Source organism: Taudactylus pleione, unplaced genomic scaffold (genome assembly GCF_031769625.1).
Source record: "Taudactylus pleione unplaced genomic scaffold, aTauple2 ptg000064l, whole genome shotgun sequence".
NCBI classification, from domain to species: Eukaryota; Metazoa; Chordata; class Amphibia; order Anura; family Myobatrachidae; genus Taudactylus; species Taudactylus pleione.
In genome coordinates, this window is record NW_028284466.1 from 3,626,293 (window position 1) to 3,648,944 (window position 22,652).

The 22,652-nt window shown below is 41.1% G+C and overlaps 1 protein-coding gene across 1 annotated transcript in view; it reads left to right on the forward strand.

The window, feature by feature from the left end:
- HPRT1 (hypoxanthine phosphoribosyltransferase 1) overlaps positions 1–22,652 on the forward strand; it is a 47,808-nt gene that overhangs the window by 12,142 nt on the left and 13,014 nt on the right. Inside the window, exons 2-5 of the mRNA XM_088465747.1 lie at positions 7,852–7,958; positions 14,796–14,979; positions 19,395–19,460; positions 20,447–20,464. Of these exons, the coding sequence (XP_088321873.1) occupies positions 7,852–7,958; positions 14,796–14,979; positions 19,395–19,460; positions 20,447–20,464 (375 nt within the window). The remainder of the gene's footprint in view (positions 1–7,851; positions 7,959–14,795; positions 14,980–19,394; positions 19,461–20,446; positions 20,465–22,652) is intronic.

The window sequence follows — 22,652 nt, forward strand, 5'->3', positions numbered from 1 at the left end:
CATGAATATTTTTAAACGCGTTCAATGTCGACAGACATTACAGCCATGTTGACATTCTCATGATTAAATAAAAGCAGAAAAAGGAATACTGTAGAGCTGCACAGTGGGGATAGAAAGCAGTCAAACAGTACATGTAAATTCAAAACCTTCAAGAAGCAATAATTACATGCCTCCCAAAAAGGCAAGGTGCCGAACAAATGAATAGTACAGGGTAAATATAGAACATGCAAGAAGCATAGTACAAGGATGCACAGGTGGAACAGTGTAGTGGACAAGAAGACTGGGAGAGGCTTCGGGAGGAGGAAACGGATCAATGGTGCTGGCAGAGTTTAATGAAGTGACTGACAGACTGGATGTGGAAGTGCATTACATAGTTGTGAGGCATGGTAGTAGTCTTTACCATGTAAGTGGGATGTTCTTATCAGAGTGGAGTCCAGGTGTCAGCAGAGAGGGCAGGAATAATGTCTCCTACACGCTAGACGATCAATTGAACGATATGGACAATAACGATAATGTTGTTCATATCGTCCAGTGTGTATGAATATCGTTAAAGATGCGCACTCCCGTGGATCGTTAAATGTCTCATCACCCGAAATTGCTGTACAACCTGACGATATTGTCAGGCACTGCAAGTTTGGGGATGTGACAGGTGATGTCACTGAACGATATCGTTCAGTGTGTATACTCAATATCGTGCCCGACAGTTCAAGGGATAACACGTAAGGACATGCTCCATGAGTGATATCGTTAAGTGTGAAGAGAAATTAGGTTGGAGGCCTATGGAGGGAGCAATGGCAGCGGGCCTTGTAGTTGAGGTTTTTTTTGTAGAGAATAAGGAGCCGGTTTAGGGACTGGCAAAAATGAAGTGGTGAGAGTGTAAAATCTGTCCATCTACAGTATTATGGAAGGATTGAAAAAGGAACAGTTGGCGGTTACAGTAGTTAAGACTGGATGTAATGAGACTATGGATAATCTCTTTGGTATGATCAAGGGTGAAATAATGTCGTATCCCAGTGATGTTTTGAATGTGTAATTAATAGGCCTGGGGTAGAGACTGGACATTTGTAGAGGAGAAGGTAGATTCATAGGTGACTCCTAAGCAGTGGACATGAGTCCACAGTGAGAGTGATTGGTCTGGGAATCTAGGAGGAGGGAAGATGAGCTTTTTTTTTTTTTTTTTTTTTTTTTTTGTTAAATTAAGTTTTAGGTATAATTGGCACATCCATGATCGATGGCAGAGAGAGAGACTGAAGAACATACAAGAAATAATATAAGGTGACAGTTGGTGTAGAAGACATAGATTTGGGTGCCGCATCAGGGCAGATGTGGCACTGAAGTACTCCAATGTAGGAGGTTTACATGCAGAAGAGACTATGGTTGAGGATGGTGTCTTGTGGGATCCAAACAGACATTGGGGAAAGGAGGGGATGAAAGGGTTATTGAAGATGTAAGTAGTGACCAAGCAAAGAATAGAGCCACAAAGGGAGAAGGTATGGTGTGTTGAAAGTGGTACAGGAGGATGAGTATGGAGAAGTGATCCTTAAAAGATTTTTTTGTAGATGAGAACTGTTTTTTGAAAAAGAAAATGGGTTTGATGCCTGTGGAGAGGGACAGTTGAAATAGCGGGCCAGTGGTAGGCAGGTTATAGACCAGAGGGAGCTAAGAACATGAGAAGAGATGGGGTTCGGTAGAATGGGGCTATTTGTGGGCTGTACTCTGTAAATTTGCCTTTGGCCCCCGCTTTATTCACTGGATTCAGCTCCTGTATTCTTCTCCGGCAGCCCGAGTATCCGTTAATGGATATACAGTCAGGTGCTTAACTATTGGGACATTGACAGAATTTTCATATTTTGGCCTCTTCAACACCACAATGGCTTTAAAATGGCTTTAAAATGAAACAAACAAGATGTGCTTTAACTGCAGACTTTCAGATTTAATTTGAGGGTAATTACATCCAAATCAGGTGAACGGTGTAGGAATTACAACGGTTTCTATATGTGTCTCCCACTTTTTAAGGGGCCAAAAGAAAATGGGACAAACTAAACAATCCTAAATCTAACTTTCACTTTTTAATACTTTTGTTGCAAATCCTTTGCAGGCAATTACAGCCTGAAGTCTGGAACGCATAGACTTCACCAGACGCTGGGTTTCATCCCATCTCTGCCAGGCCTCTACTGCAAATGTCTTCAGTTCCTGCTTGTTCTTGGGGCATTTTCCCTTCAGTTTTGTCTTCATCAAGTGAAATGCATGTTCAAATCGGATTCAGGTCAGGGGATTGACTTGGCCATTGCATAACATTCCACTTTTTAGCCTTAAAAAACTCTTTGGTTGCTTTAGCAGTATGCTTCGGGTCATTGTCCATCTGCACTGTGAAGCGCCGTCCAATGAGTTCTGAAGCATTTGACTGAATATGAGCACATAATATTGCCCGAAACACTTCAGAATTCATTCTGCTGCTTTAATCAGCAGTCACATCATCAATAAATACAAGGGAACCAGTTCCACTGGCAGCCAATACATGCCCACGCCATGAAACTACCACCACCATGCTTCACTGATATGGTATGTTTTGGATCATGAGCAGTTCCTTTCCTTCTCCATACTCTTCCCATCATTCTGGTACAAGTTGATCTTTGTCTCATCTGTCCATAGGATGTTGTTCCAGAACTGTAATGGCTTTTTTAGATGTTGTTTGGCAAACTCTATTGTGGTCTTCCTGTTTTTGTGGCTCACCAATGGTTTACATCTTGTGGTGAACCCTCTATATTCTCTCTTGTGAAGTCTTCTCTTGATTGTTGACTTTGACACATATACACCTACCTCCTGGAGAGTGTTCTTGATTTGTCCAACTGTTGTGAAGGGGTTTTTCTTCACCAGGGAAATAATTCTTCTGTCATCCACCACAGTTGTTTTCCGTGGTCTTCCGGGTCTTTTAGTGTTGCTGAGCTCTCCGATGCATTCTCTCTTTTTAAGAATGTTCCAAACAGTTGATTTGGCCACACCTCATGTTTTTGCCATCTCTCTGATGGGTTTGTTTTGATTTTTCAGCCTAATGATTGCTTGCTTCACTGATAGTGGCAGCTCTTTGGATCTCATATTGAGAGTCGACAGCAACTGATTCCTAATGCAAATGTCACACCTAGAGGGGTATTCAATATGAAACGTTAACTTCACTGTTGAAGTTAACGTTTCATATCAGAGTTTTTTCTGCGTTAAGTCTGGTGCGCGCTCCCGCTTATCCCCGTATTCAATATAGACGCTGGGTTTCATCCCTGGTGATGCTCTGCCAGGCCTCTACTGCAAATGTCTTCAGTTCCTGCTTGTTCTTGGGGCATTTTCCCTTCAGTTTTGTCTTCATCAAGTGAAATGCATGCTCAATCGGATTCAGGTCAGGGGATTGACTTGGCCATTGCATAACATTCCACTTTTTAGCCTTAAAAAACTCTTTGGTTGCTTTTGCAGTATGCTTCGGGTCATTGTCCATCTGCACTGTGAAGCAGTCAGCAGTCACATCATCGATAAATACAAGGGAACCAGTTCCATTGGCAGCCATACATACCCACGCCATGACACTACCACCACCATGCTTCACTGATGAGGTGGTATGTTTTGGATCATGAGCAGTTCCTTTCCTACTCCATACTCTTCTCTTCTCATCTCTCTGGTACAAGTTGATCTTTGTCTCATCTGTCCATAGGATGTTGTTCCAGAACTGTAATGGCTTTTTTAGATGTTGTTTGGCAAACTCTAATCTGGTCTTCCTGTTTTTGTGGCTCACCAATGGTTTACATCTTGTGGTGAACCTTCTATATTCACTCTTGTGAAGTCTTCTCTTGATTGTTGACTTTGACACATATACACCTACCTCCTGGAGAGTGTTCTTGATTTGGCCAACTGTTGTGAAGGGGTTTTTCTTCACCAGAGAAATAATTCTTCTGTCATCCACCACAGTTGTTTTTCGTGGTCTTCCGGGTCTTTTGGTGTTGCTGATCTCTCCAGTGCGTTCTTTCTTTTTAAGAATGTTCCAAACAGTTGATTTGACCACACCTCATGTTTTTGCTATCTCTGATGGGTTTGTTTTGATTTTTCAGCCTAATGATGGCTTGCTTCACTGATAGTGACAGCTCTTTGGATCTCATATTGAGAGCCGACAGCAACTGATTCCAATTGCAAATGTCACACCTAGAATCAACTCCAGACCTATTACCTGCTTAATTGATAATGAAATAACGAGGGAATAGCCCACACCTGTCCATGAAATAGCTCTTGAGTTGATAGTCCAGTTACTTTTGGCCCCTTAAAGTGGGAGGCACATATAGAAACCGTTGTAATTCCTACACCGTTCACCTGATTTGGATGTAATTACCCTCAAATTAAATCTGAAAGTCTGCAGTTAAAGCACCTCCTGTTTGTTTCATTTCAAAGCCATTGTGGTGGTGAATAGAGGCCAAAATATGAAAATTCTGTCAATGTCCCAATATTTATGCACCTGACTGTATGTCTGCTCCTTTTGGTTTGGCACGAGGGACTCATCAGGATTGTCCGCTGTCTCCTGCCCTTCTTCCCATGGCTATCGAGCCATTGGCTTGTTTGCTACGTGCAGATCCTGAGGTTGGAGGTATTAAAACTGGCATAGTTGAGGATATTGTGGCCCTATATGCGGACGATGTGCTTATGTTTTTAGAAGACTCGGAGGACTCATTAGAATCGGTGTTGCATACTATTAATATGTTTGGTGTCTATTCAGGATTGCTCATCAATTGGGATAAGTCTTAACATATTCCTTATTTCCGGTTGTTTCCCTGAACGAGTTCAGCTGTCTTGTCCCTTGCAGTAGACCATACATTTTAATTACTTGGGTGTCTGGATTACCCCTCTGGCCTCAGATTATATGTCACAAAATATTGATCCTATAACATCTAATTTTAAAGCAAAGGTCCATGTGTGGGAAAAAACTGCTTTTCTCTTTATTCGGACAAATACATTTATTTAAGATGTCTATCCAACCCAAGTATTTATGTATTCTATAGCACTCTCCAATCTATATCCCAAAGAGGGTGTTTTCTACAATTGATAGTATCCTTTCATATTTTATCTGGGGTCAAGGGTCTGCTAGGGTATCCCTTAGAACCCTCTATAGATCTAAGGCTTCTGGGGGGCTGGCTCTTCCTAACCTTCAGTTTTACTGCATAACTGCACAGTTGGTTCACTTGTCTGAATGGGTGTCTGGTTCTGCTGCGTCAACATTACTGGGCTTCCTAGCTGAACAAGTGGGATCTTTTCTTACCCCTTCATTATTTTTACTTCTGGTGTGTCTGCTTCTGGATTGCCCCCTCTGCTTCGTCAGGCTCTATTGATCTGGCGCTACGCTCATACCTTATTTAATTGGTCTGATGTTGACACTGATTCTCCGCTATGGTTTAATAGCTCTTATCCAGAGTTACTTTAAGATATCGGCAGATAATTTGTGTATGAGGATGGAATCTTTAAGTCTTTTCAGCAGCTACAAACTGAATTTCATATTCCTCATACAGCCTTTTTCTGATATCTGCAGCTACGGCATGCTGTACAGGTGCAATTTGCCTCTGCTACTCCTGTGTTTTCGCCATCTCCTGTTAAGTCCCTAGTATCTGCTCTGGGCTTTTGGGGCAGGGTGTCCTCTATTTACGCAGTTCTCAATGACAGTCTATTTCCAGACCTGCTTATGTCCCTCAAACTAAAATGGGAAGTAGATCTCGGCCCACTTTCTGACGAACGTTGGCCTCAAATATTGGGTTCAATTAAATACACTACACCTTGTGTTAGGTATCATCAGGTACATTTCTATGTCATGCATAGAGTATACCGTATACCTGTACTTTTACACCGTGCTGGCCTTAGGGGGATTCTCTCTGTCCTAGATGTCAAGTGAAGAATGCTGGTTTCTGGCATTTGTTGTGGGATTGCCCACTAGCCCATATATTTTGGGAACATGTCTGGAGGGATATCCTAACTACTGACTCCTCTTTGCCGAGTTTCAGCCCTGAGAGTTGTTTATTCGGCCTTGACCTTGAAGAAACACACTCCTTTGTATTCTATCGTTATATTCTGTGCCTGTCTACAATGGCCAAGGTAATCCTGGTGAACGATGTGATCAAGCATGAAAAACATGTTCCAATCCCATAGTAATATGTCTTAAGTTTCATGATAAATGGTATAGATGGTGCCATTCAAGACTGGGCAGAACTATTGATGCTGTGGCGGTTACATAGATAAATTTCCCATTCCCTTTTTATTTTTTGTGTGTGCTATGAGTGGGATGTGTCTGTCTGGGTTTGGATTATACCTACTATTATGCTCACATGTCCAGATTTTTACTTTAATATGGGAATTTATTTTTGATTTTCAACACTGATATTTAAGATATTATGTATAATGAGGTGATTTTTCTCTAATATTTGTCTACTGAATTATGTGCGTCGCCTGATGACCAGTGGTATTCTGTTTATTTACTGGGAATGTTTCGTTATGATTGTGTCTGTATGACCATTTTTATTTTTTGTATTATGTATGCAACTGATGACTTTTGTTTTGTAAATGTTTGTTTTCTTTGTAACTCTGAAAATTGAGTTTACAATAAAAAATACATGATTTAGAAAAAAAAAAAAAAGAGAGATGGGGTTGAAAGGGCATGGGTGAGCATGGGTGAGAAGATGACAGCAGTGCAGATATTGTTCCTAGATCTAAAAAACAAAACAAAACCAATCTGGCTAGCCTAAACTGAATGGTGCTGCGAATGATAACTGGTCTTATGCCAAAATGTTTTTTTAAACTTCTAAAAGAAGAAAAATAAAACTTATAATAATGAGTGACAATGGTAATTTAGGACAAATACAGCTGAACTTTTACTTCTCTCTGATTAGACTGCGTTCGTAAAAGGGGAACCAGTGCTAGGAAATGGCTTGTGTAGCAATAGCCTGAACACACTGAATGTTACTTGCTAACACCGTAGGAGGAGGTGCACCTGCACCTACACAAGATAAGCCCGATACAGCATTTGGCCAAGATGGCATCCACCCACGTGAGCAAACTCATTTTGCAATTGATAGACCATTATTTCTTATGGACTTTTTCATAATGGGACCACTGCCACAGGGTTAGTGGAAAGCAGCTGTGGTACCAGTCCATTAAAGGGTGAAAAGTTTGTTCTAGAACTTTAGAAATTCTGAAATGTAATAACAGTATGAAGAACTGACTGTTTATTTTGGTATAAAAATGTGCCATAGAGATTATTTTTAATTAATTTGTATAAATATATTCAAGGTCGTTACAGATATGTTTATAACCACCTTTTCATATAAAGGGGAGCATTTATTGCATGAATAATAGGGCAGGATTCTTTACTGTAAGGGTGGTTAAACTCTGCAATTCCCTACCACATGAGGCAGCTATCTGTAGCTATAATTAAGTTGGGGGGTTATTTATGCAGGGAATGTGTTGTGTTTTTTTTTTATTATTTTTTTTATTTATTTATTTATTTTTTATTTCTTCAAAACTTAGTAATCACCCACCTTTTTGTTTCTATGTATTAAACTAAGTTATCCCCAGTGAAATTTAATGCAGTTAAGATTCGACTTATTTTAATCAGAAAAATATTTATAATAAAATGAAAATAAAGGTGTGTTGTGAAAAATCCAAATTGGAAAAATAAAAACAAAATATAATTTGTCATTCATTTGATATGCAAACCTAGTGTATATTTGTCCTTTGCATATGATATGGTAGCTGGTTTAGAGCATTTGAATTTCTCAGAAAACTGATGTTTGTTACTACATTTAAAAGTATGCTTATTCAAATCCTCCTCTTTTACAGCTTGCTGATGATGAACAAGGATACGACCTTGACCTGTTCTGTATTCCTAAGCACTATGCAGCCGATTTAGAAAAAGTCTACATTCCACATGGACTAATAATGGACAGGTGGGTTGAAATCCTGGTCTTTCAGAAGTCTCCTGATTACCCCTCACTCCCTGGCAGCATTGCAGGGTCATACCAGCTTTCTAAAGTCTGTTCACGTATATAGTTACTACTACCACAGAGACTGGCAACCTGAAGGAGGCTGCACTGGTGTGTAGTCAAAGGGATGACAATGACAATAGTGACAACACAATGTCGACAGTTACTATCTCGACATTGTTAAAACGTTGACAGTTTAGTTAGGTCGAAGGAGAGTAGAAGAAACACTAAACCGAATACTGTAGGATCACATGTCTAATCCGAAAGTCAATCGCATGACCGCCGGGACCCGGAAGATGCCGCTGGAGGCACTGCATCCATCTGGAGCAGGTGAGTCACCGCTGGTCCTCTAGGGTCGACATTCTAACATGTTGACATTTCACCACTGTCTACATGTTAAATGTAGACAGTCAACAGTTGAAAATCGAACAATTGTATAGCGCCCCGCAATATCCCGTCACTTTTTAGACGGGAGATCGGGCGCGCTATAACAATTGAATACCGCCCTAAAAGCTTATACCACTAATATTTACTTACAGTGGGGCAAAAAAGTATTTTAACAGCCACCAATTGTGCAAGTTGTTGCACTTTAAAAGATGAGAGGTCTGTGATTTCCATCATAGGTACACTTTAACTGTGAGACCGAATTGGAACAAAAATTCCGGAAATCACATTGTATGATTTTTAAACAATTTATTTGTATATTCTTTCTTAAAAAAATATTTGGACAATCAAAAAGTTTAACTCAATACTTTGTAATGTAACCTCTGTTGGCAATTACAGAGGTCAAACGTTTCCTGTAGTCCTTGACCAGGTTTGCACACACTGCAGCAGGTATTTTGGCCCACTCTTCAATGCAGATCTTCTTTAGATGTCATGTTTTGGGGCTGTCGCCGGGCAACACGGACTTTCAACTCCCTCCACAGATTTTCTATTGGGTTGAGGTCTGGAGCAATCCAGGACCTTGAAATGCTTCTTACGGAGCCACTCCTTAGTTGCCCGGACGGTGTGTTTGGGGTCATTGTCATGCTGGAAGACCCAGCCATGTTGCATCTTCAATGCTCTTACTGAGGGAAGGAGGTTTTTCCCCAAAATGTCACGATACATGGCCCCATTCATCCTCCGTAATACGGATCAGTCGTCCTGTCCCCTTTGCAGAAAAGCATCCCCAAAGCATACCCATGCTTCCACAGTGGGTATGGTGTCTTTGGGATGCCACTCATCATTCTTCTCCCTCCAAACACGGCGTGTGGAGTTTATACCAAAAAGTTCTATTTTGGTCTCTCTGACCACATGACATTCTCCCAATCCTCCTCCTGGATCATCCAGATGGTCATGGCCAAACTTTAGACGGGCCTGGACATGTGCTGGTTTAAGCAGGGGGACCTTTCGGGCGCTGCAGGATTTGAATCCATGACGACGTAGTGTGTTACCAATGGTAACCTTTGTGACTGTGGTCCAAGATCTCTTGAGGTCATTGACCAGGTCCCCCCGTGTAGTTCTGGGCTGATCCCTCGCCGTTCTCAAGATCATTGATACCCCACGAGGTGAGATCTTGCATGGAGCCCCTGTTTGAGAGAGATTGTCAGTGATCTTGTATTTCTATTTTTTTTTTTTTTTAAATAATTGTACCAACAGTTGATCTCTTCTCACCAAGCTGCTTGCCTATTGTTGAGTAGCTCATCCCAGCCTTGTGCAGGTCCACAATTTTGTCCCTGGTGTCCTTAGATGGCTCTCTGGTCTTGGCCATGGTGGAGAGGTTGCAGTCTGACTGAGGGTGTGGACAGGTGTCTTTTATACAGTTAACCAGCTCAAACAGGTGCCATTAATACAGGTAACTAGTGGAGGATAGATGAGCTTCCTAAAGAAGAAGTAACAGGTCTGTGAAAGCCAGAATTCTTGTTGGTTGGTAGGTGTCCAAATATTTATTTTCCGCAAGAATATACAAATTGTTTAAAAATCATACAATGTGATTTCTGGAATATTTTGTTCTGATTCTGTCTCTCACAGTTAAGCTGGGCATACACGGCTAGATAAAATGTCTGTCAGACCGACAGACATTTTATCTGGCAGCCTGCCAGCCGCAGATGTCGCCGGCATACACTGTGAGATTTCTCTAACAGTGTATCAGCCCGACATCCGCGCTCCGCCCTCGGGGGAGGAGACATTTCCCTGTTCCTTCCGTAGGAAGGAACACAGGAAATGTCTGTCTGTTGGCCGCGGCTGGGCATCCACTGCCCAATGCGGCCGACAGTTTACCGGTAAATATCGCATCGGACGGGCATGCTGGACAATCCGGCATGTCGAGCAATATTTAACCCTCGGTCGCCCCCCCACACGCTACAATTATCGGGGCGATCCGACGATATCAGGCGGATCTCCCCGATAATTGTAGCATGTATGGCCAGCTTTAGTGTACCTATGATGGAAATTACAGACCTCTCTCATCTTTTAAAGTGCAACAGCTTGCACAATCGGCTGTCAAAATACTTTTTTGCCCCCACTGTATGTAGGGAACCTCAATGTCTGGAGTGAACATCTGACCCTATCCTGAATATTCAGAAAGCATGAACATTTTATTTATCTCTATAGAGGCCAGATAAATATTAATGAATTCAGATATGTTTGTGGAGATTCAATTGCTCCAACTTGAGTCCTTGATGGACTTTATGGTATAAATTCCTGCTACATCAAACGCAATTTGTTTAATATTAGGATGTGCAGCCCAGCCCCTCCCATTTCCTGTGTGTGTGTGTATTTAAGGTACATTCTGAAGGTGAGACCCCTCCTTTGGGCTAGCATTCTTCCTGCCTGCCCCAGATGATTTTAACTGGTATGGGTCCTTGCATTGCAGTACACACATCTAATGGGCTCTATGATAGGTAAGACCTAGATAAACTAATTAGTGTGTTAGTATTAGAGATGTTAGGGACCCACCTGTATAAGGTTCACCGTGACGTAGTAGGTGGCCAAACATGTACTAAGAAACCTTACATTTAAAACCATGATAATTATTGTAGTCTATTATAGATATTTTGATCATTTGTTTTCTTAGTGCTTATAGTGTGCACCTGCTCCCCCCCCCCCCCCCCCCTCTTCTTTTTTGCTGTGGAACTACTGGTCTCAGCATGGTAGCACTTATTATCATGTTTAATATTAGGATGTGCAGCCCAGCCCCTCCCATTTCCTACATCAAACACAATGTAAAACATAGAGCAGAGAATGCTATTGTACCACACTTCATGTTACAACACATTGCAAGAAGTCTGAGGGATGTCCATGTTTTGTTCCTCTACATGCTGTATAAATCTGTCTTTAATCTGTACATGTTACCCAATGACCTATTAAAGTTTTGTCTTTTTTTTTTTTTTCCCTGTATACATTTCTTGGATTTTAATGCTGTTTAACATAATGTAATTGTTCCCCTTTTAGTTTGTGGGGCCCTTGCACTTCCGGGAATACTTTATGCTATGTAATCACTAAAAAAAAGCGGTTATTACTGAACGTGAATTCCATTGGTTAGCTGCAGTAACAGTGTAGAATCTGTTCTCTATATCCATTTGACTGTGTTGACTCTTACCTGTTTGCTACTGTACATTTGAATAGCTGGAGGGAATTCTCTGTTGCATGTGGTTGACTGCCTTGGGTATTTTTTATACATAAAAGTATGATCTCTGTTTTCTCAATCTAGCTTGTAGATACAGGTTGAGTCTCCCATATCCAAATATTCCGAAATACGGAATCATTTTGGCATGACTGATATAATGAAACCTTTGATTTTTGATGGTTCAATGTACACAAACTTTGTTTAAGGCACAAATTATTAAAAATATTGTATAAAATTACCTTCAGGCTGTGTGTATAAGGTGTATATGAAACATAGATTTCATTTCTGTATGCAAACTTTGCTTGAGCCACAAAATTATTGAAAATATTGTATAAAATGACCTGCAGGCTGTGTGTATAAGGTGTATATAACACATACATGCATTCTGTGTGTATATTGGGGTTCCATTCCCAAGATATTTCTGTGATATGCAAATATTCCAAAATACTGAATATTCCGTTATCCAAAATAGCCCTGGTCCCAAGCATTTTGGAACATGGGAGACTCAACCTGTATATACTTATAGTAATTCATGATGTGATAGCATTTGTGTGCTGTTCTGTCACTCCATATTGTACCCTACGAATCTAGGTCCTACATACAATTTTGGATGGTAACATTATTGAAAATATTGCTTGATAATGAACTTTCAGTCTGTTTAATTCTTGTGTTCTTGATTCTCACTGTTGGGCAACTCCCACTTGGACCTGCTTGTTAATATTGTATCTGTGTTACTAATTCTGTGTTACTGATTGATTCATTGTGCAGAATGGGGCTAAACTCCCAGTTGCCAAAAAGTTTGTTTGGAACAGGGATTGACCTAATTATTTAGGTGGTTTTGTGCACCTTTAAATTCCCAGTTGCGGTCCCCAGTGTAAAGAAGAGGGTCATAGAGGCTAGGCTTTTGCACACCATTGTTTAAGTATCTAGAAGGATGAGCTGCGGTGGATTGGAGTCCGGTGTATCCTGGCTCCCTTGATAACATGACCGCATTCCTGGTACACCATTGCTCTGCAGAACACAATGGTCTGTTTACTGGGCCATAGCTAGAACCTCTTCTGCATAATACACACCAGCATATTCTCTCCCTCTCCCTTTAAAATGTTCCATCAGCCAAATTAGGTGTTTTTCCCAATCTCCCCATTTCTCTATTACTCCCCCTCCCAGGGATTCCAGTGATGATCTAACAATGCTGTCAAATAACTGTTTTTCCTTGCTTCTCTGATGCACTGTGATATGCTATATGTGTAACATATTACAGGGAAACTTGCCAGCACTGTTACGATATTTAGCATATGACCATATATTATGGGAACAGAAGATCTACATGGAAACTTAGTGTCAAATCATAATCCACACACTGGCGAAATAATTTTCCTGTTGGCAGGGTCCAACTGTGTTTGTACAAATGGAAATGGAATTAGCATCACGATAACTACAACTAAAATATATATATTTTTTTTTTTTAAGCCCAGGTTATTCTAGTTGTAGAATTTGTTAAAATTGTCTGCAAACCACTCTCTCTCCATGAAATGACTGTTTGGCAGATCTCTTAGTCGTCTTTTGGAAACACTGAAAACGAATGCCTGTATAAATGAATAAGATCACTATGGGCCATGTTTGTAGCCCATCTTCTAACTTTACTATCCGATCCCAATACTAGTGAAATAGATCTAGCAACGTCAACTTAATTTATGGTATAATGTATAATGTTTTCATTTAGACAAAGGGGAACATTTATTCTGAAAAAAAAAAAATGTGGTTTTTATCAGACACATTGCAAAGAAAATGTCCAAGGTCTAAACACAGGTGAGAATAAATGGCCCCAACGTTGTTAGGAAGCAATGCTAACCACTTTCATCTGTGTAATAAAACCACAATTTCCAATGAAAAGTATTTCTAATGTTCTAGTATATTGATAACCTAATATTTAATTTCATGTAGTGGTGTTCTGACTATATTCATGGAATATATTGAACTTTAACATACTGCCTTTGCAGAGAAAATATTAAAATGTGTCAGTATTTATGTACCCCTGAAAAGCTTCTACGGTAATTCTATTTTCTGGGACAATGTCTGAAGGCAAATTGCAGTTATTATTTATAGAGGATTCTGATGCGCAGTTGCATAAATTAGTCAATCACCGCTATTGAGCGAGCCATCTATTTTTAGAGTATTACAGTGCACAATGGTGGAATGTCTGTGCACTTTATAAATAATAACACTGGCAGTCTCTAGTATGTGGTAGAGGTAACATTTATTATCCAGACAATTATTCCCCATAAGATGAAGTACAAAGGGTCTAATGCCTGAATCTCAGGGGTACCCCTTTTAACATCGCAATTACCGGGACGTACCCGGGATTTGTACACTGAGGGCTGAGACCCCTTTCAGACTGTCAGCCCAACCCGACAATAATGCAGGGTCGATGATGTCACTGCTGAGCCGGTGCTTGGAGATGAGATCACCTCCAAGCTCTGGCTCTTCCTATGCAGTAAACGGGACCCGGTTTTACACATTCACACTACACTGCGAGCCGAGTTGAACTTGTCTTCAGCCCTGCTCGTTACCAGAGTTAATGCCGGGGTGCTCGACCTGAGTTATTTCAACTGGGCCCTTTCACACTGCGCTGTAACCCTGGTTGCTGCGCGTTCATGTGCAATAACGCGGGTTATTTGCTGGCAGTGTGAAAGGGGTATTACTTTAGGACAGGGGTAGTCAACCCTGGTCCTCGTGAGGTACCAACAGTGCATGTTTTCCAGGTTTCCTCAGAAGTGAAATAATTAGCCCCACCTGTGGATTTTTTTTTAAATGTGTTGGTGATTAATGCTACACCTGTGCACCAGATAGGTGGTCTGGAAAATGTAAACTGTTAGTAACTTATCGAGGACCGGGTTGGCTACCTCCTGCTTTAGAACATCTGTAACTGTTCCTCTTCCCTAGCTGATAAATGGCAGGCTGTAGGTAGCTGTCAGAGCCACAACTGATAGATGCAAATTGCATTTAGGTGCTAATAGCATTCTTTGTTTTAAGATCATTTGTGTGTTTTATGTAAATGATTTGTTAAACTTTTTACTTTTTTCATTTAGGACAGCTGCATATTTATTCCTTATTTTTTTTTTTTTGGAGGGGAAAATTATTACTTATCTTGTGTTTTTTTTTTTTTTTTTTCTTTCTTGCTTTTTATTAAACAGGACGGAGAGGTTAGCCCGAGATATCATGAGAGACATGGGAGGCCACCACATAGTCGCACTCTGTGTTCTCAAGGGCGGCTACAAGTTCTTTGCTGACCTGCTAGACTATATCAAAGCACTGAATCGGAACAGCGACCGGTCGATCCCTATGACTGTAGACTTTATTAGGCTAAAAAGTTACTATGTAAGTAAAGCTGATGTATTGCGCCTGTTACCGCCATCTAGTGACTAAAGAATGAATTGCAATTTCAAACACCTTTTTCTAAATTAACCCCCTAAATAAGGCAATCCCAGTGCACATCTCTATTCTATGCTAATGGAAATGTTTTGCAGGTAATCTATTTACATATAACATTAAAAAGATTAAGGAGATTTTAGAAACTAATTTCAGCACTCGTTGCTACTAGCATGGCAGTTTGTTTGTTAACCAAAATAACTGACCTGGAATGGGAAATGGACTTTAAAAGGATTATGGCTCTGAGTAGTGAACAACTTCACTCGAGCAAGCAGGCAAAGCCGTATAGATCATAGTCCCCTGCCACTTGCATTTTCTTGTCTTCCAACCTTGACTGCTAATTTTATGCATGTAGCTAAACTGTAATGATAGAGAGAGCATCTCTCCCTGAGAAATGTGTAGACCCCATGACATTTCAATAACATACAAAATATAGCCGGTAAAAAAGGAAGTTTCCATCTGAAGGGGTGAAAAAAAGGGAACAAAGGACAGAAACAGGCATGATGCTACAAACTGTTAATTCAAATCTATAGAAGGAAAAGATCAGAGACCCGAGGAAGAAGTCAGATTGGCATGAAACCAATTGGGGAGCTGGAGTTATGGGTTGTTAAGCATGAGCTGACCAGATCACCTTCCTCCTTCTGCTATTTTAGACCGACTTGTTTTTACTATAAGATAGTCATATATGCTTTGCAGACACACTCTAGCACTGAACTTTACAGATGTATCCTCATACACCTAGCCTCAACACGCCATGCAGTGCAAGACACCTGGAGCGAGTGAGCTGGGCCGAGCGGTATAGCGTCTATTTCACCTGAATGTGCAGCTTAAGGCTCCCATACATCAGAGATTGATTGCAGCAATCGTGCAATTTGCAATCGATTGTGTATAAAAATCTTTCCCTTTTTCAATCGATTGCAGATGGCAGAATTGCCATAATCGATTGAAAAAGGGAAAGTTTTTTGTACACAATCGATTGCAAATTGCACGATTGCTGCAATCAATCTCTGATGTATGGGGGCCTTAAGTTGCAATGCTTCAAAACCGCTTAACGAGACTGCACTGATTAATTTTATAATTGACACTTGTATATCTGTGTGTGACTGGGTCTGAATCCGTACATCAACTTGGTGTGAAAAAAAGACTTCCTATATAGATTCAGACTAGGTCGAACACATATATACAAGTGTTGTGTCGCTTTGCGATGAAGACACACATTCAAGCGAAAGATGCTCTGCGCCACAGGACCTGGCACGCTGAGAAGAGCTGTTGGACACGACTGCAGCAATAGTGTATGAGCACACATCTGTATTCGCTCTACTCTGCCCCCTAGTCCCTGCTTTGTTATATTTGCATCCTCCATTAATAGCTATGATTATTACCTACTATACTATAATATGGTAGCATATTATAGTGCATTATATTATTTGTAACTGGAACCCAGGAGCTCCATCACAGGCTGTAAGCAGGGGTGAGTGATCAGCTGTAGCGATTAGATGATGACTACACTTCTAAAGCAGGAACACAAGATATAGCCCAGGCGCTGTAGAGTTAATATGTACTAAACCGATTCAATGTGGTTGTGTGGGGTAGTCAATCCCACTGAATAAGAAAATACATAGAATCTGTGGTTGCTTTATCTTCTATTAGCATAAATAAGGATCACTCAAACCTGTAGCAACAATGTGTATAATAAAAATCAATTGTATATTTATTAGGACAAAGCAACCAATGCTTTACAGATCAATTGAAGCAGTAAAAACACGTATAAATAATGAAATACATATAAATAATTAATTCATGAAATATAAAAAAAAATGTGTAAATGAAAAGTCCCGGACTAGTAAATAGACATTTGATAAAACCCTCTAAGAAACTCCTCCATAGACAGATGTAAATATTTCAAATGGTGTTACTTAGTTCATCATCCGGTGATGAAGTTAAAGTGTAATAAATATGGTATTGATATTACCTTCCGTGCAGGCTGATCAGACCCAGATCTTTGTGCTTGACCACAGTGTGGATGGTGGTTGCCGAGACCAAGGATGGCTGGCCTCCCCATCTCAACCCAGCTGACGATGGAGATGCAGAGGGGAGTGGGTGGCTGCTCCAATGCTTCGGGTCCGGCACAGGGGGGTGGGAAACAGTGAGCTCCGTGCTCTGAGGACGGATGGGTTGTCTGACCAGCGTGCACGGGCTCGACCCGACTGGCGGGGAGACTTTTTTTTTTAATATATATATTTCATGAATTATTTATATGTATTTCATTTATTTCATTATTTATACGTGTTTTTATTGCTTCAATTGACCTGTAAAGCATTGGTTGCTTTGTCCTAGTAAATATACAATTGATTTTTATTATACACATTGTTGCTACTGGTTTGAGTGATCCTTATTTATGCTAACAGAATCTGTAGTTGCTTTATCTTCTATGTATCATCTAAAGCAGGGATGGGGAACCTCAGGCTTGGGGGCCGTATAAGGCCTGCGGAATCATTTGGTCTGGCCCTCCTGAGTTTTTTTTTTTTTTTTTTTGTTGTTTTTTTTTTTTCCCTGCTAGCCTCATCTGGCTAGCAGGATGCCTAGAATGGCACCGTGCAGCCAGAATCTATGCAGCAGTGCTGCCTGGAGTGTCCTTAGGATGCTTCAGATGGACACACCGCTGCCCTTACAGCTCCGGCATTGCAGTAATCACCGGTGATTGTGGGCCCGTTCCCTGTGACATCACACGGAGGGGGTGTGGCATGCACTGGCCCGCACTCGGCAGAAAAAAAGGTTCCCCACCCCTGATCTTAAGTGAAATAAGATAGAAATAGGCGAGAGAAGGAAGATATAATATTCTTCCACAACACACAATTCTACCTACATTTATTTATTTATTTTTCATTAAACCTTTTTATTTAATTTAAGACCAAATGGTACACACTTCAAAGGCAGACAAGAGACCGTGGGTCAGATGGTCAGAGGAATTCTCTTCAGTCTGACTGCCTAGGGTTCCAATGGTGCCTCTCTGAAACATAGACAACGTGTAATGAAGGAATTACTGTAATCTCCGCAGAAAGTGATTGCCACAGATACCAGCTCATGGTGTTTGTTAGGGAGAAGCGGGAATACACTGTGCAATGCTTCTTTGTAAACCACTAAAAAAAAAAAAAAAGCAAGTCTATTGGATGTTCTTTAAAGGTTCCCCCACACTGTACAATATTATGCACGATCTAGCCGTTTTTGGACGCATCGGAACAACAGATCGTGCCTAATATGTGCAAATCGTAAGTGTCCACTCACGATACTAATGTCGATACGCGGGCTACGATAATCTGTCTTGATAACCTTAGTGATTGCGCTGAGCGAAAAACTTTGTGGGTCTTCGTTGTTTCTGGGCCCCATCACATATGGGGGCAGATAGCAGTTGGGGCAGAGGAGGTTAAGGACAAACAGCAGTGGGGTAGAGCTGGGGGTAAAGGCAGGGAGAAGTGAGGGTAGTGAGAGGATATGTGCAGACAGCAGTTGCAACAGTGCTGGGGAGCATCGAGGGGGGCTACGGGCAGGCATTGCTGGGGTAGGGAGGGGGCAAGGGTAGATAGCTGGCACAGTATTGGGTGCAGGTAGTACTGGGGTTAGGAAGGGGGCAAGTATAGATGGCAGGTGGGGGAATTACTTGGGGGGCAAGGAGGTGGTTGGGTGCAGGCAGTGCTGGGGGGTAAGGGTAGATATCAGCTGGTGCAGTACTGTAGGCAAGGAGGAGGTTAGGGACAGGCAGCGCTGGGGGTAGGGAGGGGGTAAGAGTAGATAGAATGGCAGCTTAAAGTAGCAGCCGGCCGTCCCCCGCTACTAGCACTATTGTTTGACAAACGGAAGTAGAGCCCTTTTGGCGCCTGCTACTTACTCTGGCAATGTAATAGGAGGAGAAATATAAATTCCATAACCAAACGCCCATGGGACCATTTCAAATAGCGACAATGTGTCGCTGAACATCCTGTGATATTTAGGTGTGGGCACAAGCGCTCTACTTTCTATGCGCAGCTCTAAGTTGTTGCCTGCTATGTGCTGTTCCGCTAATTCAATTTCCCCATATGAGTCAACGGGTGTCACAGGATCATGGACATTGTAGTTTAACTGTTGTAGGATGGATAATGGCGCACTGGATACTAGAAAACCCGTTCCCATTTTTAGGAGAACTGAACTTCATTTATAAGTAGGATTTCCTTTTACTAGATGGATCTCTCTACACTCAGATATAGCTATATCTATCTCTTTTTTTTTTTTCTCCTGTACAAAACCTATGTGCACATTGGTAATCCACCCTATTTCACTGCATTCTTATAATAAAATATGTTGTCTGTTTTTTTTTTTTTTTCTTTTAGAATGATCAATCTACTGGGGACATAAAGGTTATAGGAGGGGATGATCTGTCCACATTGACAGGCAAGGTGTGTTACACGCAGAGAAGCCTTTTACACGGATTACTTCTAATAAATGTATTGGTGTTAAGCATGTCCGTTCCATTTTAAAAAGCAAGTGGCTTCTTCAATTTAAATAGCCTGGTCCTATGGCCTGGGGTGGTTAGTATCTGACATCAGGTGCACCGTACAATGTGATGTGGTTGATCGACCTTTCTACCACTAGAGGTCTCGTTTATAATTATTCATCTCCTTTCCCTATAGTGAAGCCTGTATAAAGCTATGTACTCAAGTTACCTTCCAGCACTCTGGCCCTGATTCAGAGCCGGACGCTATTTGCGCTCGCTCGTTCAGAAAAAGGGGACGGCTATTTAAATTGAGCGCTTGCTCTTTGCGGTCTGTTGACGCCTCTCTGTCTGAGCGAGCGAACGAAACATGCGCTCGCTATTTTGTAAAGACGCCCCCTGGCCGCTCGCATCCAACGTCATCTCCGCTATTTATTAGATTAATCGAGTACATCGAAAGGCGTCTGAACTGCTCGCAGTGGTTGGATTTTCCTACCGCAATCATGCGAACAGTTCAGGCTAAGAGACAACTAAGTGACGTGGCCGATGACGCTGCTTTGTTAATTATGCACACCCTTAAAACGCCCGTTTTGACCGTTTGTCACGCCTGCGTTCGGATCTCCACTCCCCGTTTTCAAGCACCTTCCCTGTTACCACCCACAAACGCCTCATCCTGTCACTCAAATTAGCAGGCACTCGCTATTTTGCGAACACACGATTTCCGACCGCACTGACTGGTTGGCGCATGCGCATTACGATCCATACGCATGCGCAGATGTGCGAACATCGCTCGGAGCGAACGAGCGGCCGCTTACGAGCGGCTCTGAATCAGGCTCTCTGTCTATTTACTCCACATTACTGCCTGTTAATGTTCAGGCATACGCCAATGTTTTCTGTTTTCCCTTAGTGCATAAATAACATGATTTTTAAATATTTTTTCTTTCTTTGTAGAATGTTCTGATTGTTGAGGTAAGTTCCGATTTATTTTTATTTTTTATATATAATATATAATCCATATTTTGATGGCATCTGATTATTTAGGAATATTGAGTTCTCTATAAACCTAGATATGTGCCAGTGATTAGCTGGACTGTAGTCAACTAAACTTGATGTTCAGTAAATTAAAACACTTTCAAATGCTTATTCTGGTTATGTGGTTGGAAGGTTAAAAAATGGCCTCGATATATTTACAAAGTGCAGGATCTATTGCTGCGTATTCAGCTACCAGTGTGTTTTGTTTCTTTTTTTGGAGGTGGCAAGTGTGGGCTTATGTGTTCAGATTCAAGGGGATGTGGTGTTTGCATTTTGGCACCCACCTCTCTGAGCACCCTCTGATGGTGGGAGAGGTTGAGGGCTGAAGAAGTTTTTTTTTTTTTTTTTTGTCCTGGGTTGTCTGTGGAAAGTCCCATGGAAAAATGTCCCTTAGCATTGCAGAAAAGGAACCCTCTGCTTCCAGGGGTCAGTGATAAACGACGGCTGCAGCTACTTTGGAGAAAACACAAGAGGAATGATGCAGAGCTTCTGCACCTATGATTTTAAAATAAATGAAAACACTCATGATGTGTATCTGTAAAGAGGCACCAGTCGCATGTGCTATATAGAAGGGACAGCCACACAGAAGTCAAATCCTCCACCAAACTTTTACAGCGGCAAGACCTAATACTTTGCAAGTATTTTTAATAAGCCTAGAACCCCATTGTGGCCTTATTTAGTAACGGCATAAAAAAAGCAATTTCTGGAATAAACCATGGGGCTTATGTAATGGGTTGCAAGCTGCAACCGCTGCAGAAACTGGTTTTGCCTTTAAAATGATTGCCGCTTTAAAAATACAGGAAGACTCACAGGAGTTCCCGCAGCGACTGCAGCTCGCAACCTATTACATAATACCCCATGTGGTGTAATGTAAGGGGTGGAAGTGTAGTTTTGTTGTGGATTTTTTTTATTTATTTTTATTTTTTGGGGGGTGGGGGGGTTTGCAAGTCGCGTACAAGTAAAGGGCAGCTTTGTTTTACTCTGAACCTAGAATTGAGCTAGGACATGCCCATTCTCAGCTATAAGTTTTTGCACATTTTAAATATGCCCCACCTGCAGTACAACATGGTTCTTCCACGGTGCAAATTGCTTTTGATTATTATTTTTACTTACTCCTGTGAATAAGCCCCCGAATTGTTGAACTAATTCAGAGTACTTAGACAAGTGTCCAGCAACTGTTCTTTTATAACAGTATTGTCTAATGATTCTCAGAATACTAAGGGGTATCCAATTAGCTTCGAACGGTGAAAAACGTTGTTTTTGGTTTATTTTGCCGATTATCCCCGTTTTTTGTAAATTTTTTATTTTATTTTTTTTCTCCCCTATCCTATTATTTCGGACAAAGTAATAGGATATTTCGGCCGAAAACACACAGGTCCATGAACTTATCACTGATCTTGTGTTTTCGCCTCTGCCGCGACAAAAAAAAATGGCACTTTAGCTGGATTTTTTTTTCTCGGGACACATCAAGTCCTGAAAAAAAAATCCGGCGTCTGGCAGCACTTCGGGGATAATTTGATAGCCCTGGGGGATCCATTAACGCCCGGACAATGTTCGGGACTAATTCTATACCGCCCTAATTCTTTACAGACACTTCAGTTGCTATATGTATCACATTTTTAATCAAATTTAATTTCAATACGTCTATTTTAACTATACACACAGCCTTGGTTTTATATCTCTCTGTACATTTTAATACGTTATGTAAATTAAATAAATTGACCGACCTATAGAAGTGATGCCAATATTTTTTCTTTTAATGTGTATCTAGAAGAAAATGGTATTTTAGTATAAAATGTTATGTATTACCCCTGAGTGTCCTGCTAGCTTCTTTTGGATCTCATTCCTTTTTTTTTTTTTCTATTATGTATAACTTTGTAGCACAGTGGTGTCAAACTCTGGCCCTCCAGTTGCTGTGGGACTGCATATCCCAGCATGCCCTGCCACAGTTTTAGCATGCCCTAATAGCAAAACTCTGGCAGTGCATGCTGGGATGTGTAGTTCCACTGTAGCTGAAGGGCCAGAGTTTGACACCACTATTGTAGCATATGCTTTGAGTTATGGCACATCAGATAACATATATACCTAATCAGGCCATCGGCAAAGGAAAAGTGTCTTTTTTTTT